At 61.0% G+C, this 16,837-nt stretch overlaps 1 protein-coding gene across 1 annotated transcript in view; it reads left to right on the forward strand.

Moving 5' to 3' along the window:
* DOCK4 (dedicator of cytokinesis 4) overlaps positions 1–16,837 on the forward strand; it is a 170,230-nt gene that overhangs the window by 82,508 nt on the left and 70,885 nt on the right. The window contains 8 exon segments of the mRNA XM_036453753.2: positions 2,478–2,574; positions 3,415–3,563; positions 4,025–4,109; positions 6,956–7,107; positions 8,716–8,797; positions 10,524–10,584; positions 11,537–11,669; positions 13,579–13,667. Coding sequence (XP_036309646.1) covers positions 2,478–2,574; positions 3,415–3,563; positions 4,025–4,109; positions 6,956–7,107; positions 8,716–8,797; positions 10,524–10,584; positions 11,537–11,669; positions 13,579–13,667 — 848 coding nt within the window.

Genomic DNA, 16,837 nt, shown 5'->3' on the forward strand with positions numbered 1-16,837 from the left:
GAGGTGCCCTCTTTTACTCGTTATTATTACTTTTGGCCCGGGTTTGTCGCTGTCTCACACAGGGCCCTCTTCCCCGAGCCCTGAGGAAGATTACATGTAGGTAAAGGGACTCAAAGACGGGTTCCGTTTAAGATGTGGTTGGCGGTGGGTTCTCCCCCTGGCACAGGCAGGATGGGCATTATCCAGGGCAACGCTGAGGCAGAACAGAAATTTGTTTTCTAAAGCACGAGGTTGGCACTGGAGCCCTAGGTCCTGGGGCTGGTGACGGGAAGCGGCAGTGGAGCCTGGACACTTCGCTGAACCCGTCCTCCCAGGTGACCACGTTCCCAGAGGGCCCTCCTGGCGTTGGATGTCCCCTGGCCCATCTTGGGGGCCAGCCGCCTAAGGACCCACCGGCATGGACTCCCTGCAAAGTCCCCTCAGGACATCCGAACAGAGGGCAGCTCCAGGGGCAGCTACTCCTGCAGGCCACTCGGATGCTGATGGGGGTGTGATTGACAGAGAACAGCTGCTTTTCCTAAAATGGCAATTTTGTGCTTCTTGAAGATTTGCATGTTGGTGGAACAAACCCACATCAGTGTCCTGCAGCCTGAATTGCCGTTACGCCCTTTCCCAGGCGGCCTGAGGCCTGCAGGATGGACGGGGGTCCTTAGGCTGAAGGGTAGTTTGTGAGCAGCGAGGCCGCTCTGCGTGCTTCGTCCCCGCGCGTCAGGCCGCCTGCGAAAGGTCACGTCAGTTGTTGGGTTTCCCTGGCGTCAGGCCGCTCCCTCCTTCACCTCCCACCAGTCACGTGTCATCTCGCGCTCAGTGTCCTCATGTCCATCGCAGCGGCCACTTCACGGGCAGAACGAATGCCCCACCTTTGGAAAATGCCACCTCGAGACCCGATGAAGGGTCTGTGCATGTCACAGTGCGTGGGCTATGGTTGACTTCATTTCTCGTGGCAAATCCCAGCGTCACCTATTTAGTGAACCCCTAGCAGGGAGGGAAGTGTTCCCAGGGCTGGCACTTCAGCAGCAGCGTGGCACGTGGGGGTGAGGCCGTGCTGGGGAAGGAGTCAAGGCAAGATCCCAGTGCCCGCACTCACTGCCGAGAGGACTTGATAGACGACAGTTGTACGTGGGACATAAGCTCCAGAGCACCTGTCAGCCTCACGCTAAGAAGCCAAGCTCTCTTGCTTCTCCAGACCACATGGTTCTGTGTCTGATACGCTGCTACTTTCTGTGCATGAAAATAAGCCCCATTACATGGAGTGGCCAGATTGTTATGATCTCTGAGTGCATAATAATCTGGCCACTCAGTGTATATCCTATAGAATAAAAGGCTAATATGCAAATTGTCCCCTCGACCAGGAGTTGAACCAGCAGGCAGGCCGGCCAACTGCCCATATCTCCTCCCCCTCTCCAGGCTGGCTGAACGGACCCCACTCTGCACGAATTCATGCACCGGGTCTCTAATATATGTGTACACACACACACACACACACACACACACACACACACACTGAGTGGCCAGATTATTATGCATTCAGAGATCATCATAATCTGGCCACTCAGTGTTTATACTCTGAAGCATTCTTTTGAGAAGCAGTACTAATGGCCACTTAACCATTTTAACCTGCATAAAAATGGGAAGAATCTGATAAAGACACTTGAGGGGAAAAAAGAAAAAAGAAAAAGAAGTTATTGTGTGAGGAGGGAACAAATTAAGCCTTCTGGTTCCCCCCTCCTCTTCCTTATGCATCTATCCAGTGCAGGACAGCCATCCTCGCCTTCCTGGATCGCGGGCTGACTCCTCCCAGCACAGTGTCTGTTTTATGGAGAAGAGATAGGAAGGCTGTGTGGCCCTGATCACCGCGAGGGGCATTCTCCGTGCACTCCACTATCTCTAACGGCTAAGCCCCCAAGAAGTGTCACAATGAGCCATGCCATTCCTAATAGTTACAACCAGTCCTGGCCATGGCCCGTGTGCAGACAGAGAGTGGTAGAGACACCAGGTGAGAGCGGGGTGGGTACTGGGTGTCAAGCTCCTCATAACACGGACTCCGCCGCCTCCTGTCCTGGGCATCGGTGAGCCTGTTTCTCCCCGGGGCCCCGGTTGGGGCTCGGAAAGCAAAGCCACCTCCCGGCGCAGCTGAGCCTGGCGACCTCAGGGTACCGGTGAGGGGTGCGGGGCCGGAGAGGGGGAGGGCTGCCGTCCTGCAGTCCGGCTGTGGCCGGAACAGATCTCCTCGGTCTGGCATTCCTCCTTCCTCCCCGAGCTCCTCCACTCCATCCGGGAGCGAGGCTGGCTGCGTGGGGATGTGGCGCCGGGACCCACGAGGCCTTCCTCACGCCAGTTCGGCCTCTGATCCCGGTCACCGTGGGCAGAACGGGAAGCGCCAGGCGGCTTCCTGCCGGTGTGCCTCTTGTGTTCTCCGGAGGAGGCGCTTGCCCCTGACCTTGCCCGTGCTGTGTTTCTCTCTTGGACTGTCACAGGCAGTTTGAGATGGTCGTTCCCACCGAAGACTCCGTCATCACCGAGATGACCTCCACGCTGCGGGACTGGGGCACGCTGTGGAAGCAGCTGTACGTGGTAGGTGGCTGTCCCCGGCCGGGGGTGGTTGTAAGAATCACCTGAGCGAGGGGGGCCTGGGCTGGCGTCTGGCACCTGCTGTCCGTCCCTCCGGGTGTCGGGGCCAGAGCGTGGGAAGACGTCTTCTTGGGATCCGGAGAAGCTAAGTCGAGGTGGCAGACCCGAGGGCTCTGTGCTGGGTCTCCATGGAGGGTGAAAGGATGCGTTGGGAAGGATGTAAAACTCAGTGTTATTTTACTGAGAACAGCACCATGCAGGGCAGTAGCATGGGAAGTGGAACTATCCCAGCTGCTCAGGCCCGTGCCTCCTGAACTCTCAGCAGGAGGCTTACAGAAGGGCAGCGCAGGTGGTATCAGGTCACAGACCCAGACCCGCCCGCCGCCTCGTCTGTGGGGAGCCAAGCTGAGTTTCCTCTTGGTCCGGCCTTTCCTGCATCCCAGTCAGGGTGCGAGGGTGTGGGCCACCAGCCAGGAAACGGTGCCTGCTGCCTCTGATGTGGGGCCGGGTGTTCCGATCGGATCGGACGGAGCTGAGGAAGGAGGATCGTAGGGGGCAGGGAGGCAGAGGGGGCGGTGGCAGGCCCGTGGGCCCAGACGCGGCGTCTGTGCTGTGCAGTCCTCGATGGGACGTCGGGTTCCTGGGGAGGGAGGCAGCAGGCCCATCACACCGGGGGATGCGGGCACGAGGGCAGAGCCTGTTAGGAAGGATCTGTCCCCGAAGAGGCGAGCACATAGGACGTGCCCCCTCCTCTGGGGTCTGTCCATCCGTCCGTCATCTCCCCCCCCCCCCCCCCCCCGCGCAGCCTGGGGGCCCGACTGAGGCCACGTTTGTGTGTTCCAGCGGAACGAGGGCGACCTGTTCCACCGGCTGTGGCACATCATGAACGAGGTGCTGGACCTGCGGCGGCAGGTGCTGGTGGGCCACCTGACTCACGACCGCATGAAGGACGTGAAGCGCCACATCACCGCCCGCCTGGACTGGGGCAACGAGTGAGTGCGGGGCTGGGCTGGCTGTGTCCCAGTGCTGTGGCCAAAGCGCGGGGACGTAGTTACTTTGCCGAGTGAGACGAGCTAGTCAGAGAAGGGTGGGTGTCCCGTGATCTCACTCATCTGTGGAGCCGAATGAGCAAAATAAGCGGACGAGCAAAACAGATCCGGAGACAGAGAAGCGTGGGACAGACTGAGGGACCTCAGAGAGAAGGGGGGTGGGGTAGAGGTGGGAAGAGATCAGCCATCGAACGTGGGTGCATCGTTGCTTAACCCGGGGACCCTGGCAGGAGGGTGGTGAGGGCCTGGGGGTCGGGGAGGCAGGGGCTGGCAGATGGGGTGAATGGGGTGGGGGGAGGGACATGTGTAATACTTTCCACAATAAAGATCTAAAAACAAATTAATTAGTTAAAAAAAAAAAGGTGTATTTTCTCCCCAACGTCTTTTCTCTCCTCTGCTCTCAGGCAGCTGGGCCTGGACCTGGTGCCCCGGAAGGAGTACGCGATGGTGGACCCCGAGGACATCAGCATCACCGAGCTCTACCGCCTGGTGGGTGCCGGCGTGTGGGCGCAGCTCGCTCCCGGTCTTGTGGTTTCCATGGCGCTCGCTGTACTTAATTTTGCAAGAACAGGCTGTTCCCGGTGTAATCCGGAGCGGGGAAGGAGGGTGAGCGCTGAGGTGACCGTGCCCTGAGCATGGAACTGCGACGCTCCCCTGTCCCAGACCGACGGGGCAGCCCCCACTTGGCCCTCTGCTCCCCGGACCAGGGCGGAAACCCAGACGCGTTTCTGTTGCAGATCTTTGTGGTTTTGCCCAGTCTGGTCTAGGGAGATGCTTGCAAGCCGTGCGTGCACATCTGCTGTGTGTCAGGACACGGCTGTGACGGATGGTGTCCGATCCTTCCTCACCCACGCGCACCCCCTGCCCCCATCATAGCGGCGGACAGACTTTTGCCGGCATCTCCTGGGGCCCCGCTGCTTGTCTGACCCCAACCCTCCCACCCCCAGGCCGGTCCTCGGGGCTGAGCCAGGGGGAAGGCCCAGACAGATGGGCCTGCTTCCCCTCTGCCCTGCACCGGCTCTGTGGTCTTGGACTCACTGCTTCACCTCAGAGCCTCCGTGTCTTCCTCTGGTCATTGGGGTGTGATCCGGATCCCGTGGTTACCATGGACGTCACATGGGGAACGCATGTAGCAAGCCTCTCCCTGGCAGACGATGTTTGCTGAGGGCTAAGCATTCGGTCCGTCTCCACGTGTCCCCTCGCCTTTGGTTTATCCTCATTAGACGGGCGAGGTGGCCAGGAGAGTGGGTACCTTCCACGCTGAAACCTGCGACTCGGGTTGGCTCTGTCTAATACCGTAAACAGTGAAAGCTTGGCCGTGCTGGGCATTTCCTTCTCTCTCTCCATACTCCAGTCCAAAGGCCAGGCGTTCTGGGCTTGGTGGTGGGTTCCTGGTGCCGGAAGGGGCCCGGGCTGTTGTCCTCCTGCTGTGCCGTGCGTGGTTTCATGGTCAAGAGTCCTTCCAAGCCCAAGGTGGCTGCCAGCGCTCCGCCATTGCCGCCCTCCCCCGCAGCGGGGAGAGAACGGTCCGGCTGCGTCAGGAAACCCCACACATCGCTCGCACTTACAGCCCGCTGGCCAGATGTGGTCACTCCCCCGCACCGAGGCTGCAGTGTCAGATACCGTATCTGGTAAACAGCCACCGGTGCGGGAGGGAGACGCACGTGGCCTTCCCTGGTCTGATCTCGCATGCCCGCAATGTCGTCTCCGTTCCCTTCATTATGGTCGCCCGTGGGATGGATGGCGTCACCGCTCAGCGTTCCGGTTTATCGCCGGGGAGGGTGCTGTGTTGATGAGATTCGGGGGGTCAGGTGGTCTAGTTCTTCCCTCCCTCCCCACACGGCAGGCTTGTATCTGTCCTGTGGCAGCTCCAGTGATGGGGTGCCCTGGTAGGTAGCTCCATGCAGGCGAGGCCGTTTCTGCGCCGGCCCATCCTGGCACAGTGCAGACGCCCACAGCTGTGTGTGGGGTGAGCGGTCGGTCCTCCGTCTCCTCACTGCTGGTCCTGCTCCCGCGGGAGCCTGGCCGGCCGTCCTGAGGACGGAGAGGACAGGTGGACGCAGGCGCGGTGCCGGCAGACACCTGGCTGGCTCTCTCGGTCTGTGTCCGGGGCCCACGGCCGGTGAGAGCTCGTGCTCTGGGAATGGAGCGTCACCCCCCCGGCCTGCCCAGAGCGCCGCCGGGATTGTGCGAGGGAGTCGCCTTCCAGAGAGCGTGGAATTGTGAGGGGTGTGCCCTCGTTGCTGCACTGGTTGGCTCCCGTCGGTGAAATGGTCCGTCAGCTGTACGTTCGGCTGATTTTTAGGGACGACTCATCATTTCTCCTCGCCCTGGGAGGTGGGCCGGAAGCAGCCGGATCCTTTGGATAGCGGGCTTGAGTCGGCTCAGTGCCTTCGTATTTTTTTTTATTTTTTTTTTTTAACACGAATGATGAAAAAAACAAGATTCCTCCATGGCTTGCCATCTTGATAGTTTCATGCTTTAGACGTTGGAAGAAAGTTTGGAATTCAATATCCAACTAGATTCCAAATCCAGAGCCAGAAAATAAAATTTAAAAAAATTGCAGACGGTCCCCGGCTTATCAAGTTCAACTCGGGATTTTTTGACTTGACCGTGTGCACGTGCCAAAGCCATGCGCATTCGGGAGAGACCATGCCCGGGGTTGAACGTTGACCTTCCCTGGACTGCCCGTGGGCGGCAGGGGTCTCTCTCGTGATGCTGGGTGGGGGCGGCTCCCAATCTCGAGGGCCAGCACCTGTTCTGCACAGGGCTCTGTGCTGTCAGTGTGTTTGGATTTTGTGATTGTGTGGTCACGCCCCCTCAGCCCATCTGTGCTCCTGCTTCTGGGAGAAGTAGAGGAATGTGATTAATCTGGGGATGAAACTCAAAATACTGGCCCCACTGTAGGCCCATGTATGTGTTCTGAGCAGTTTAAGGTGGGCCAGGCTCAGCTGTGGTGTTCGGTAGGTTAAATGTATTCAGTGCATTTTTAAAAAATATACTTCTTATTGATTTCAGAGAGGAAGGGAGAGGGAGAGATAGAAACACCAATGATGAGAGAGAACCATGGTTTGGTTCTGCCTCCTGCACGCCCCACACTGGGTACCGAGCCTACAACCCGGGCACATGCCCTGACTGGGCATCGAACCCTGACCTCCTGGTTCATAAGTCGATGCTCAACTACTGAGCCACCCGGCCGGGCATCAGTGCAGTTTTGACGTGGGCTATTTTCCACTTATGACCAGCGTGTCGGGAGGTGACCCCGTTGTGGGCTGGGGACACCTGTACCGCAGCTCCCACCGCCCCTGACTGACCCGTGTTCGTGGCGCCCTCAGATGGAGCACCGGCACCGGAAGAAGGACGCGCCGGCGCAGGCCAGCAGCCACCACCTCTTCGTGCAGCTCAAGAGCCTCATGTGCTCCAACCTGGGCGAGGAGCTCGAGGTCATCTTCTCGCTCTTCGACAGCAGGGAGAACCGCCCCATCAGGTGACTGCGTCCCGGGGCCCCGGGTGGGCGCTGACCAGGTGACCTGGGTCCTGGGCAGGCGTGGACCTGATGACCCGGATTACAGCTGGGCGTGGATCAGACAACCTGGGTTCCCGGTGGTCATGGACCAGAAGGCCTGGGTCACGGGCCATGGGTGGGCAGAGACCAGATGACCCAGGTCACGGTCAGGCGTGGATCAGGTGACGGGGCACGCGTCTTCTCTCAGCCCCACTTCCTCACTGGTAGGACCCTGTGGTGTCTACGCTTCCTACTGTGTGGAGGCTCCCTGAACGTTAGATGGGGCGATGGATGGATGGGGAAGTTAGGCGGGGCGATGGGTGGGAAAGTTAGGCGGAACACAAAGGGGCTGCAGGATTGCTCTCAGGTGAAAAGGGACTGGCTGTGTGAATCACTTTGAGTGGACGTTCAGGGAACATCGGAGAACTCCACGTCTGCTCGTTTGTCAAGGCAGCACGTGGTGGTTCTCATATTTCCAGCGAGGAGTTACCTCATCCTCGTCCACCTGGATCAGGCGACGCCAGGAGGCCTTCCCATGGGCGTTCGGAGCGGAGGACTGGCGGACATTTCCGTGTGCTGTGTGTGCACACCCGCTCTTTCCGTCTTCCCCGTGCTCCGAGTCTCACTGCTGTGGCCGTCCGGGGCAGGCTTTCAGTCGTTAGTGGAAACCTAGAGTGGATGTGTGTGTGCCTTAGACCTCCCATACATTTGTTTTTTAAAGTTGAGCACAGCACCTACCAAATGATATAATTTCTAAAGTGCGGCTCACCCACCCCAGAATGAATGTTTGTGCGTTTCCTCTAAGCATAGCTTCTCCTTAAAGAGTAATGCGTTTTCTCTCACCGTGAAAGAGCTTCAGGCCTTTCCCGGGAGCCGCAGGCACGGACAGTGGGGAGACCTTACCGCCCGCCCCGCGGTGCCCCCACGCCCAGCCTCCGTGCTGCCACCAGCAGCCACCTGACCTCTGGGTTTGACCCTCCTCCCGATAGTAGCACCTGGCATCGAAACCTGATCTCTCAGAAGTTCATGACAGTTTTAAAAAAAATATGTTTTATCGAGTTTTTACAGAGAGGGATAGAAAGCTAGAAACATTGATGAGAGAGAAACATCGATCAGCTGCCTCTTGCATGCCCCCTACTGAGGATATGCCCACAACCAAGGTACATGCCCTTGACCGGAATCGAACCCGATTCAGTCCGCAGGCCGACGCTCTATCCACTGAGCCAAACCGGCTTCGGCAGTTTAGGACAATTCTTACGGAAGGAACTGGGGTGGCACCGGTTCATGAAGTCCGGTGAGATCCAGGGGCACGCTTCCGTAACATTCAAAGTCGGTTTTGTTCGCACGTGTGTTCCCGTTCTGGGCTCTGCGGCTGCTGCTTCGCCGGTTTCGTCCGATGTGAAGCCAGCAATGGTTGTCTCGGGGGCGCTTCCGTTTTCTAGAAAAGCGCCGATGTCACAGGAGTGATCGTAAGGGTGTGGAGCCCGGCCGGGGACGTGGAGTCTCCCGGGGGAAGCGCCCCGTCCGTCTGTCCGTCCGTCCGAGCGACCAGACAGCCTCTGAGACGCTGACTTCCTTCCTCTCTTGCAGCGAGCGCTTCTTCCTGCGGCTGAACAGGAGCGGGCTGCCCAAGGCCCCCGACAAGCCCGAGCGGCACTGCTCCCTCTTCGTGGTGAGTGGGCCGCCCGCCCGCTGCGTGGCACGAGGGCGCGAGGGTGTCTGTGGGCGGAGGCCGGGGGATGGCTTAAACTTTGTGATCCACATGCAAAGGCCAGGGGTGATGCCCGGGACGCGGACACGGTCGCCCCTGCGCTCCTCGGGGGCACTGGAGCCTGTCACACTCTCACCGGGTGCTGGTGTTGGCTGGGCGGTGTGGCTCGAAGTGAGAGTGAGTGAGGGAGAGGTTGACGTGAGAGAGGGCTTTCCCTTGAACTGTCATGTGACATCAGTAAGCCTTCAGGAAAGTCCGCTGTAGTATTTGTATTGACTTCAGAGAGGAAGGGAGAAAGAGAGAGAGAAACATCAGCGCTGAGAGAGAATCATGGATCGGCTGCCTCCTGCACGCCCCCTACTGGGGATGGAGCCTGGAACCCGGACATGTGCCCTGACCAGGAATCAAACCGTGACCTCCTGGCTCATAGGTCAACACTCAACCACTGAGCCACACCAGCCAGGCCACTAATGCTTTTAGAACAGGATGTAAACTATCTGCTCCCGTTACAGAAATGCCATTAAAAGTATCTCTGTTGATTTTTTGGGGGGAATAAACACCTAACTTCATTTAGAAAGGTACTACGGAAAGTCCAGTAAATCTTTAAAAGTCACCAGTCACAACGTGGTGAGACACAGCTCTCATTTCTTCATGCTGCCCTCTGACATCTTCAAAGCTTTGTGTTTGTGGGCGCTCCTGGCTTTGTGAGCTCGTTATTGTTGGTGTGTTCTTATGTCCGTCCCCTTCCCCTACCCCACCAACAGCCATCAGCTTCTCTGTCTCCGTGAGTCTGCTTCTGCTTCGTTTTGTTTTAAATTTTTTTAAAAAAATTTATTTTATTGATTTTACACAGAGAGGAATTGAGAGGGACAGAGAGTTAGAAACATCGATGAGAGAGAATCATTGATCAGCTGCCTCTTGCACACCCCCTACTGGGGATGTGCCCGCAACCAAGGTACATGCCCTTGACCGGAATCGAACCTGGGACCTTTCAGTCCGCAGGCCGACGCTCTATCCACTGAGCCAAACCGGTCCTGGCTATTTTTTTTAATTTTTATTTTTAAAATATATTTTATTGATTTTTCACAGAGAGGAAGAGAGAGGGATAGAAAGTTAAAAACATCGATGAGAGAGAATCATCGACCAGCTGCCTCCTGCACACCCCCCACTGGGGATGTGCCCGCAACCAAGGCACATGCCCTTGACCGGAATAAAACCTGGGACCCTTCAGTCCGCAGTTCGACGCTCTATCCACCACCGAGCCACACCGGTTTCGGCTCGTTTTGTTTATTAATTGTTCTCCTTGGTTTGGATCCCACACACCCGTGTGGCCGTGCGGTGTGGGTATTCTCTGACTTGTCTCACTCAGTGTCACACGCTCCAGGCCCAGCTGTGTTGTTGCGGCTGGCTCCGTTTCCCTCTTCTCTCTCTCTGACCTCCTCCCTCCGGCCCACCTGTTCACCGCCCAAGGCCGCTCCCACAGCGTGGCTCTTCCTGCCGGCCCCGCGGGGAGTGCGGGGTGTCCGTACCTTCTGAAGTTAGCGTTTTTCCTTTCTCCGGCGGGTGCCCACAGTGGCACTGCGGGTGGGGCGCGGCTCCGTGTTGTCTGTTTCCTGCGGGCGGGATGTGCGGGCCCTCGCCTGCTCCCCGGCCGGGCGCGGTGCAGTGACGGGCTCTGTGTCGGCAGGACCTGGGCAGCGGCGAGCTTCGCAGGGACGTGTACATCACCGTGCACATCATCCGCATCGGTAGGTGGGCCTGCGGGGGGCCCCGGGGAAGGCGGGCGCAAGGCCTCTGTCCTGAATCAGGAGACGTCGGAGCCGGAGCCGTGCTCCAGAACCCCAGAACCCAGGCTGGCTCCCTGGCCTCCCCACGGCCCCCGTGCGGCCCGCTCCCGCACACTCTTCTCGCCATTGGTCCTCGCGGAGTTTGTTGTTTCTGTGTCACGGGGCTCCCTGACCATATTGGATTCAACAATTTTGTATTCATCTTTTTTAAAAAAATATATATATTTTATTGATTTTTTTACAGAGAGGAAGAGAGAGGGATAGAGAGTTAAAAACATCAGTGATGAAAGAGAATCACCGATCAGCTGCCTCTTGCACACCTCCTATTGGGGATGTGCCCGCAACCAAGGTACATGCCCTGGACCGGAATCGAACCCTGGACCTTTCAGTTTGCAGGCACTATTCACTGAGCCACACCGGTTTTGGCCATCTTTTTTTTTTTTTTATATCCTCATCCAAGGAGTGAGGATATTTTTTCCTTTTTTTTTTTTTTTTTTTTTTTTTTTTTTAAGATAATGGACGGGAGGAGGGAAGAGGAGAGAGAGTGAGAGAGAGAGAGGCATGGATGTGAGAGAGAATCGTGGATCAGTTGCCTCCTGCTTGCGCCCCAGCTGGAGCCGGGTTCGAATCCACAACCAGGCACGTGTCCTGGAAGAGGCACTTCCTGCCTGAGGGACCTGGGCCTCCGGGTGTGGGGCCGGCCCTGCCCTCGGGTCTCCTCGATGGCCGGGCGCCCAGAGTGAGCGGCGTGCTCGAGGCCAGGGTGAGGTCGTTGCGGAGGAGGGTCCCAGCTGCAGCGGCATCGCCTGTCGCCCCAAACCCGTGTCCGTCCCGTGGCCAGTGACACGGTGATGGGGGGTGTGCCTCGTGAGGCTGGGCCCGTGACCCTGGCCACGTCTGCTCCCGCGGGCAGGTCGGATGGGGGCGGGCGAGAAGAAGAACTCCTGTGGCGTCCAGTACCGGCGCCCCTTCGGCTGCGCGGTGCTCAGCATCGCCGACCTGCTGACCGGGGAGACCAAGGACGACCTCATCCTGAAGGTGTACATGTAAGAGGCTGCCCGGGGGGTGGGCGCAGGGCTGGGCCCGGGGAACCAGGACCTGCTGGGACCCGTCTAAGGACCTCACTTTACCTTGGTTACTTTTGTAAAGACAACTGTAATAATAAAAGCGTAATATGTTCATTAGACCAGACAGCCAGACGTCCCTCCGGACAAAGCCCTGGCAGCAGGGGCCGAGGCAGAGGCAGTTAGGGGTGATCAGGCGGGCGGGCAGGCAGGAAGGCAGGTGAGCAGTTAGGAGCCAGTGGTCCTGGGTTGCTAGAAGGATGTCCAACTGCCGGGCTTGAACCGGGCTTCTGATTTTCGAGTAAGGCCACGTTCTGAGAGAGCGGGGCTAGGACTCTACGTTATTTCTTTTTTGGGGGGTGAGGGGGCACAGTTCAAGTTCAACTCATGGCAGTAAGAAAGTCCGTGACCATTCCACATCCGAAATTGAATTTTAAAATGCACCTGGTTTTGGATCTCCCACTGTGTGCACCAATAGGCTCTGACACAGAGCTGACACACACAGGGGTGCTCAGAGCAGCCCCCGGGGAAGGGAGTACACAGTGGGGTGCTCAGAGCAGATCCCGGGGAGAGGAGGTACACAGCGGGGCTCAGAGCGGATCCCAGGGAGAGGAGGTACACAGCAGAGGCACAGAGCGGATCCCGGGGAGAGGAGGTACACAGCGGGGCCTCAGAGCAGATCCCGGGGAGAGGAGGTACACAGCGGGGCCTCAGAGCAGATCCCGGGGAGAGGAGGTACACAGCGGGGCCTCAGAGCAGATCCCGGGGAGAGGAGGTACACAGCGGGGGCTCAGAGCAGATCCCGGGGAGAGGAGGTACACAGCAGGGGCTCAGAGTGGATCCCGGGGAGAGGAGGTACACAGCGGGGGCTCAGAGTGGATCCCGGGGAGAGGAGGTACACAGTGGGGGCTCAGAGTGGCCCCCAGGGAGAGGAGGTACACAGCGGGGCTCAGAGTGGCCCCCGGGGAGAGGAGGTACACAGCGGGGGCTCAGAGTGGATCCCGGGGAGAGGAGGTACACAGCGGGGGCTCAGAGCAGATCCCGGGGAGAGGAGGTACACAGCGGGGGCTCAGAGCAGATCCCGGGGAGAGGAGGTACACAGCAGGGGCTCAGAGTGGCCCCCGGGGAAGGGGGCATGCATTCCTGAGACAGGGGTGGAGTGGACAAGTCTGGCAGCTGAGCCCCTGGGTGACCAGGTGGGGTGCCAGGTGTGTCCTCTCACCGCCCAGGGGTGTGGCCGTGAGAATCTGAGCTCTCCACCCAGTGGCTGGGGTGTGAGGCCGGGGGGCACTCATACACGGGGTACGCCTCCTGGTCTTGGGGTGTCTGTGCTGACCAACGTCACCGCCAGGGGCTGCGGGAGCTGCTGGGCAGCGGGAGGAGAACGCTGGGTGGTGAGGGCAGAGCCGCAGGCTGGGCGTCCCTGCGGGCTCAGCCGGGCCGGGCGTCCCTGCGGGCTGGGCCGGGCGTCCCTGCGGGCTGGGCCGGGCGTCCCTGCGGGCTGGGCTGGGCCGGGCGTCCCTGCGGGCTGGGCTGGGCCGGGCGTCCCTGCGGGCTGGGCCGGGCGTCCCTGTGGGCTGGGCTGGGCCGGGTGTCCCTGTGGGCTGGGCTGGGCCGGGTGTCCCTGCGGGCTGGGCCGGGCGTCCCTGCGGGCCGGGCCGGGCCGGGCGTCCCTGCGGGCCGGGCCGGGCCGGGCGTCCCTGCGGGCCGGGCCGGGCCGGGCGTCCCTGCGGGCTGGGCCGGGCGTCCCTGCGGGCTGGGCGTCCCTGCGGGCTGGGCCGGGCGTCCCTGTGGGCCGGGCCGGGCATCCCTGTGGGCCGGGCCGGGCGTCCCTGCGGGCTGGGCCGGGCGTCCCTGCTCCCGGCCCCATGCTGACGGAGCCATGTCCCAGGTGCAACACGGAGAGTGAGTGGCACCAGATCCACGAGAACATCATCAAGAAGCTGAACGCGCGCTACAACCTGACCGGCTCCAACGCAGGTGAGTGGGGGCCTGGCCGGCTCCAGGGGGTGAGTGTGGGGGCCCCAGGCGGTGAGTGTGGGGACCTGGCCGGCTCCAGGCGGTGAGTGTGGGGGCTCCAGGGGGTGAGTGGGGGCCAGCTGGCTCCAGGGGGTGAGTGTGAGGGCTCCAGGGGGGTGAGTGGGGGGGGCCTGTCCGGCTCCAGGCGGTGAGTGTGGGGGCCCCAGGCGGTGAGTGTGGGGGCCTGGCCGGCTCCAGGGGGTGAGTTTGGGGGGCCGGCCGGCTCCAGGGGGTGAGTGTGGGGGCCCCAGGGGGTGAGTGTGGGAGGCCGGCCGGCTCCAGGCGGTGAGTGTGGGGGCCCCAGGGGGGTGAGTGTGGGGGCCCCAGGGGGTGAGTGTGGGGGCCCCAGGGGGTGAGTGTGGGGGGCCGGCCGGCTCCAGGGGGTGAGTGTGGGGGGCTGGCTAGCTCTCCCGAGACCCCTCATTCAGGTGCTCTCATTGATGTCTGCATCGGAAGGAAATGGCCTGCCTTTTTCCCCTCTGTCCACTCCCTAACTTTAATACTCTCCTCTGAGTGGCATCTGTGCTGTGACGGGCGGCTTGCTCTGTGCTCTCTCTGTAAAGGGTTCCGTTCGGGCTTGAAGCGTTTGCTCAGGAGCGTCCAGCCTTGGCCTCTGCGTGTGACCGGTCCCGGGAACCAGATGGCAGAGCACTGCGCCTGGTCCCTGTGGGGAGAGGCCGGGGGCTCCGAGGGCAGTGGGAGGCAGGGACGCAGCTTCCCTGCCAGGCGGGGGCGGCGTCCTCCTCCGGGAACTCACATGCCCGGGGCAGACGTGGATTAGAACCATGTTGGCTGCAGTGTCATGTAGGTAACGTGTGCATTTCGTTCAGAGGAGCCTGACACATGGCACTGGCTGGTAAGCTACATCACACGTCCACAGCCTTGTCCCAGTCACACACGTAGCCTGGACCATGCGCCATAATGCGGCTCAGGCGGCCATGCCCTGAGCCCGCTCAGCAGACAAGCTTGGTGAATGTTGTTCGCTCTCCCCCCTTCACACAGTGTTGAAGCAAAAGACCACACACACACACACACACACACAAACATGCACACAAACACACATATACATACAAACATGCACATACACAAATACATACGCATACACACATGCACGCACACAAACACACAAACATGCACACAAACACACCACACATATACACACAAACATGCACACAAAAACACACAAATACGTACACACACATACACACACACACAAACACATATACACACAAACATGCACAAAAACACACAAACACCCATATACACGCGCACACACACACACAGCCAGAGGAAAGCCCACAGGAGACTGTGCAGCGTGTGCTTTCTCTGCCACGAAGGGCCTTCCATCCCATGCAGCCCTGTCCTGGGCCGAAGGCGTGTTGCAGAGAGGGAAGGGTGTGTGTGTGACAGTCCAGCTGGCGCGCTATCGGAAAAGCCAGGATTTCATTCAGCCCCTTCCTCTCGCACCCGTGCCCGCCCTGCTGGGCCAGGCGGACCCCCAGAGAAACAAGAACTCGGGGGTCAGTCCGCCCAGAGCAGGCGGCAGGCGTGCTGGGCTGCGGGGCGTGGAGGGGTCAGCTTTCTCCTCCCGCTCCCAGGAGGCGGGAGGGACCGTGTCTGTGTCCTCACGCCCTCTGAGGGGCCCGAGGCGGGCATGCTGCGGGGCCGGCCGGCTCCCCGCAGGACCAGCGTGAGGTCATGGTGTGCTCAGAGGCGGGATGGCGATCGCAGGAGCTCCAGGAAGGAAGGGGCAGAGTCTGTTTCCTGGGCGGTCCCTCCCGGCGCTTGCTCTGTTGTTTCTTAAACATGTTTATTGATTGTTGTTTTTCAGAGAGGAAGGGAGAGGGAGAGAGAGAGAACCATCAATGAGGAGAGAGAATCCGGGATCCGCTGCCTCCTGCATGCCCCCTCCCTGGGGATCGAGCCCGCATCCCGGGCCTGTGCCCCAACCGGGACTGTGCCCGAACCGGGACCTCCTGGTGCACAGCTGGACGCCCGGCCCCTGAGCCCCGCCGGCCGGGCGGAGCTTGGCCTGTTCACAGACACCGGCCGCTGACTCCGGCCGGAGCCTCGGCAGCTTCGCTCCCGGGACGTCCCTTTTCTGCTCGGAGCCGGTGCGCTGCGGTGACCACCACCGTGGCATCGTGGAAAGAGGGAAAGAGACCTGGTCCCGGGGGTCCCGGGCCAAGGGAGTCCCCCTGTGTCAGAGCCCCGTCCGGTCCGTTCTGAAAACTGTCCCCAGGACGCGGCCCCCTCCCGGCGCCGGACGGCTGTGGGGCACCATCAGCCCAGGTGGGGCGCGGCGGGGCCGTTCCTGACGGGGGGGCGGGGCGGGGGTCGCCCATGGGTTACTCAGGGGGCGGGGGAGGTCGCCCATGGGTTACTCAGGGGGCGGGGGGGGGTCGCCCATGGGTTACTCAGGGGGCGGGGGGGGGTCGCCCATGGGTTACTCAGGGGGCGGGGGGGGGGGTTTGCCCATGGGTTACTCAGGGGGCGGGGGGGTCGCCCATGGGTTACTCAGGGGGCGGGGGGGGGGGTCGCCCATGGGTTACTCAGGGGGCGGGGGGGGGGTCGCCCATGGGTTACTCAGGGGGCTGGGCGGGGGTCGCCCATGGGTTACTCGGGGCGGGGGGGGGTCGCCCATGGGTTACTCAGGGGGCTGGGCGGGGGTCGCCCATGGGTTACTCAGGGGGCGGGGGGGGGTCGCCCATGGGTTACTCAGGGGGCGGGGGGGGGGGGTCGCCCATGGGTTACTCAGGGGGCGGGGGGGGGGGTCGCCCATGGGTTACTCAGGGGGCGGGGGGGTCGCCCATGGGTTACTCGGGGGGCGGGGGGGGGTCGCCCATGGGTTACTCAGGGGGCGGGGGGGGGCGCCCATGGGTTACTCAGGGGGCGGGGGGGGGTCGCCCATGGGTTACTCAGGGGGCGGGGGGGGGGTCACCCATGGGTTACTCAGGGGGCGGGGGGGGGGTCGCCCATGGGTTACTCAGGGGGCGGGGGGGGGGTCGCCCATGGGTTACTCAGGGGGCGGGGGGGGTCGCCCATGGGTTACTCAGGGGGCGGGGGAGGTCGCCCATGGGTTACTCAGGGGGCGGGGGGGGGTCGCCCATGGGTTACTCGGGGGGCGGGGG

This window comes from Pipistrellus kuhlii, unplaced genomic scaffold (genome assembly GCF_014108245.1).
Source record: "Pipistrellus kuhlii isolate mPipKuh1 unplaced genomic scaffold, mPipKuh1.p scaffold_m20_p_26, whole genome shotgun sequence".
In the NCBI taxonomy this organism is placed as follows: Eukaryota; Metazoa; Chordata; class Mammalia; order Chiroptera; family Vespertilionidae; genus Pipistrellus; species Pipistrellus kuhlii.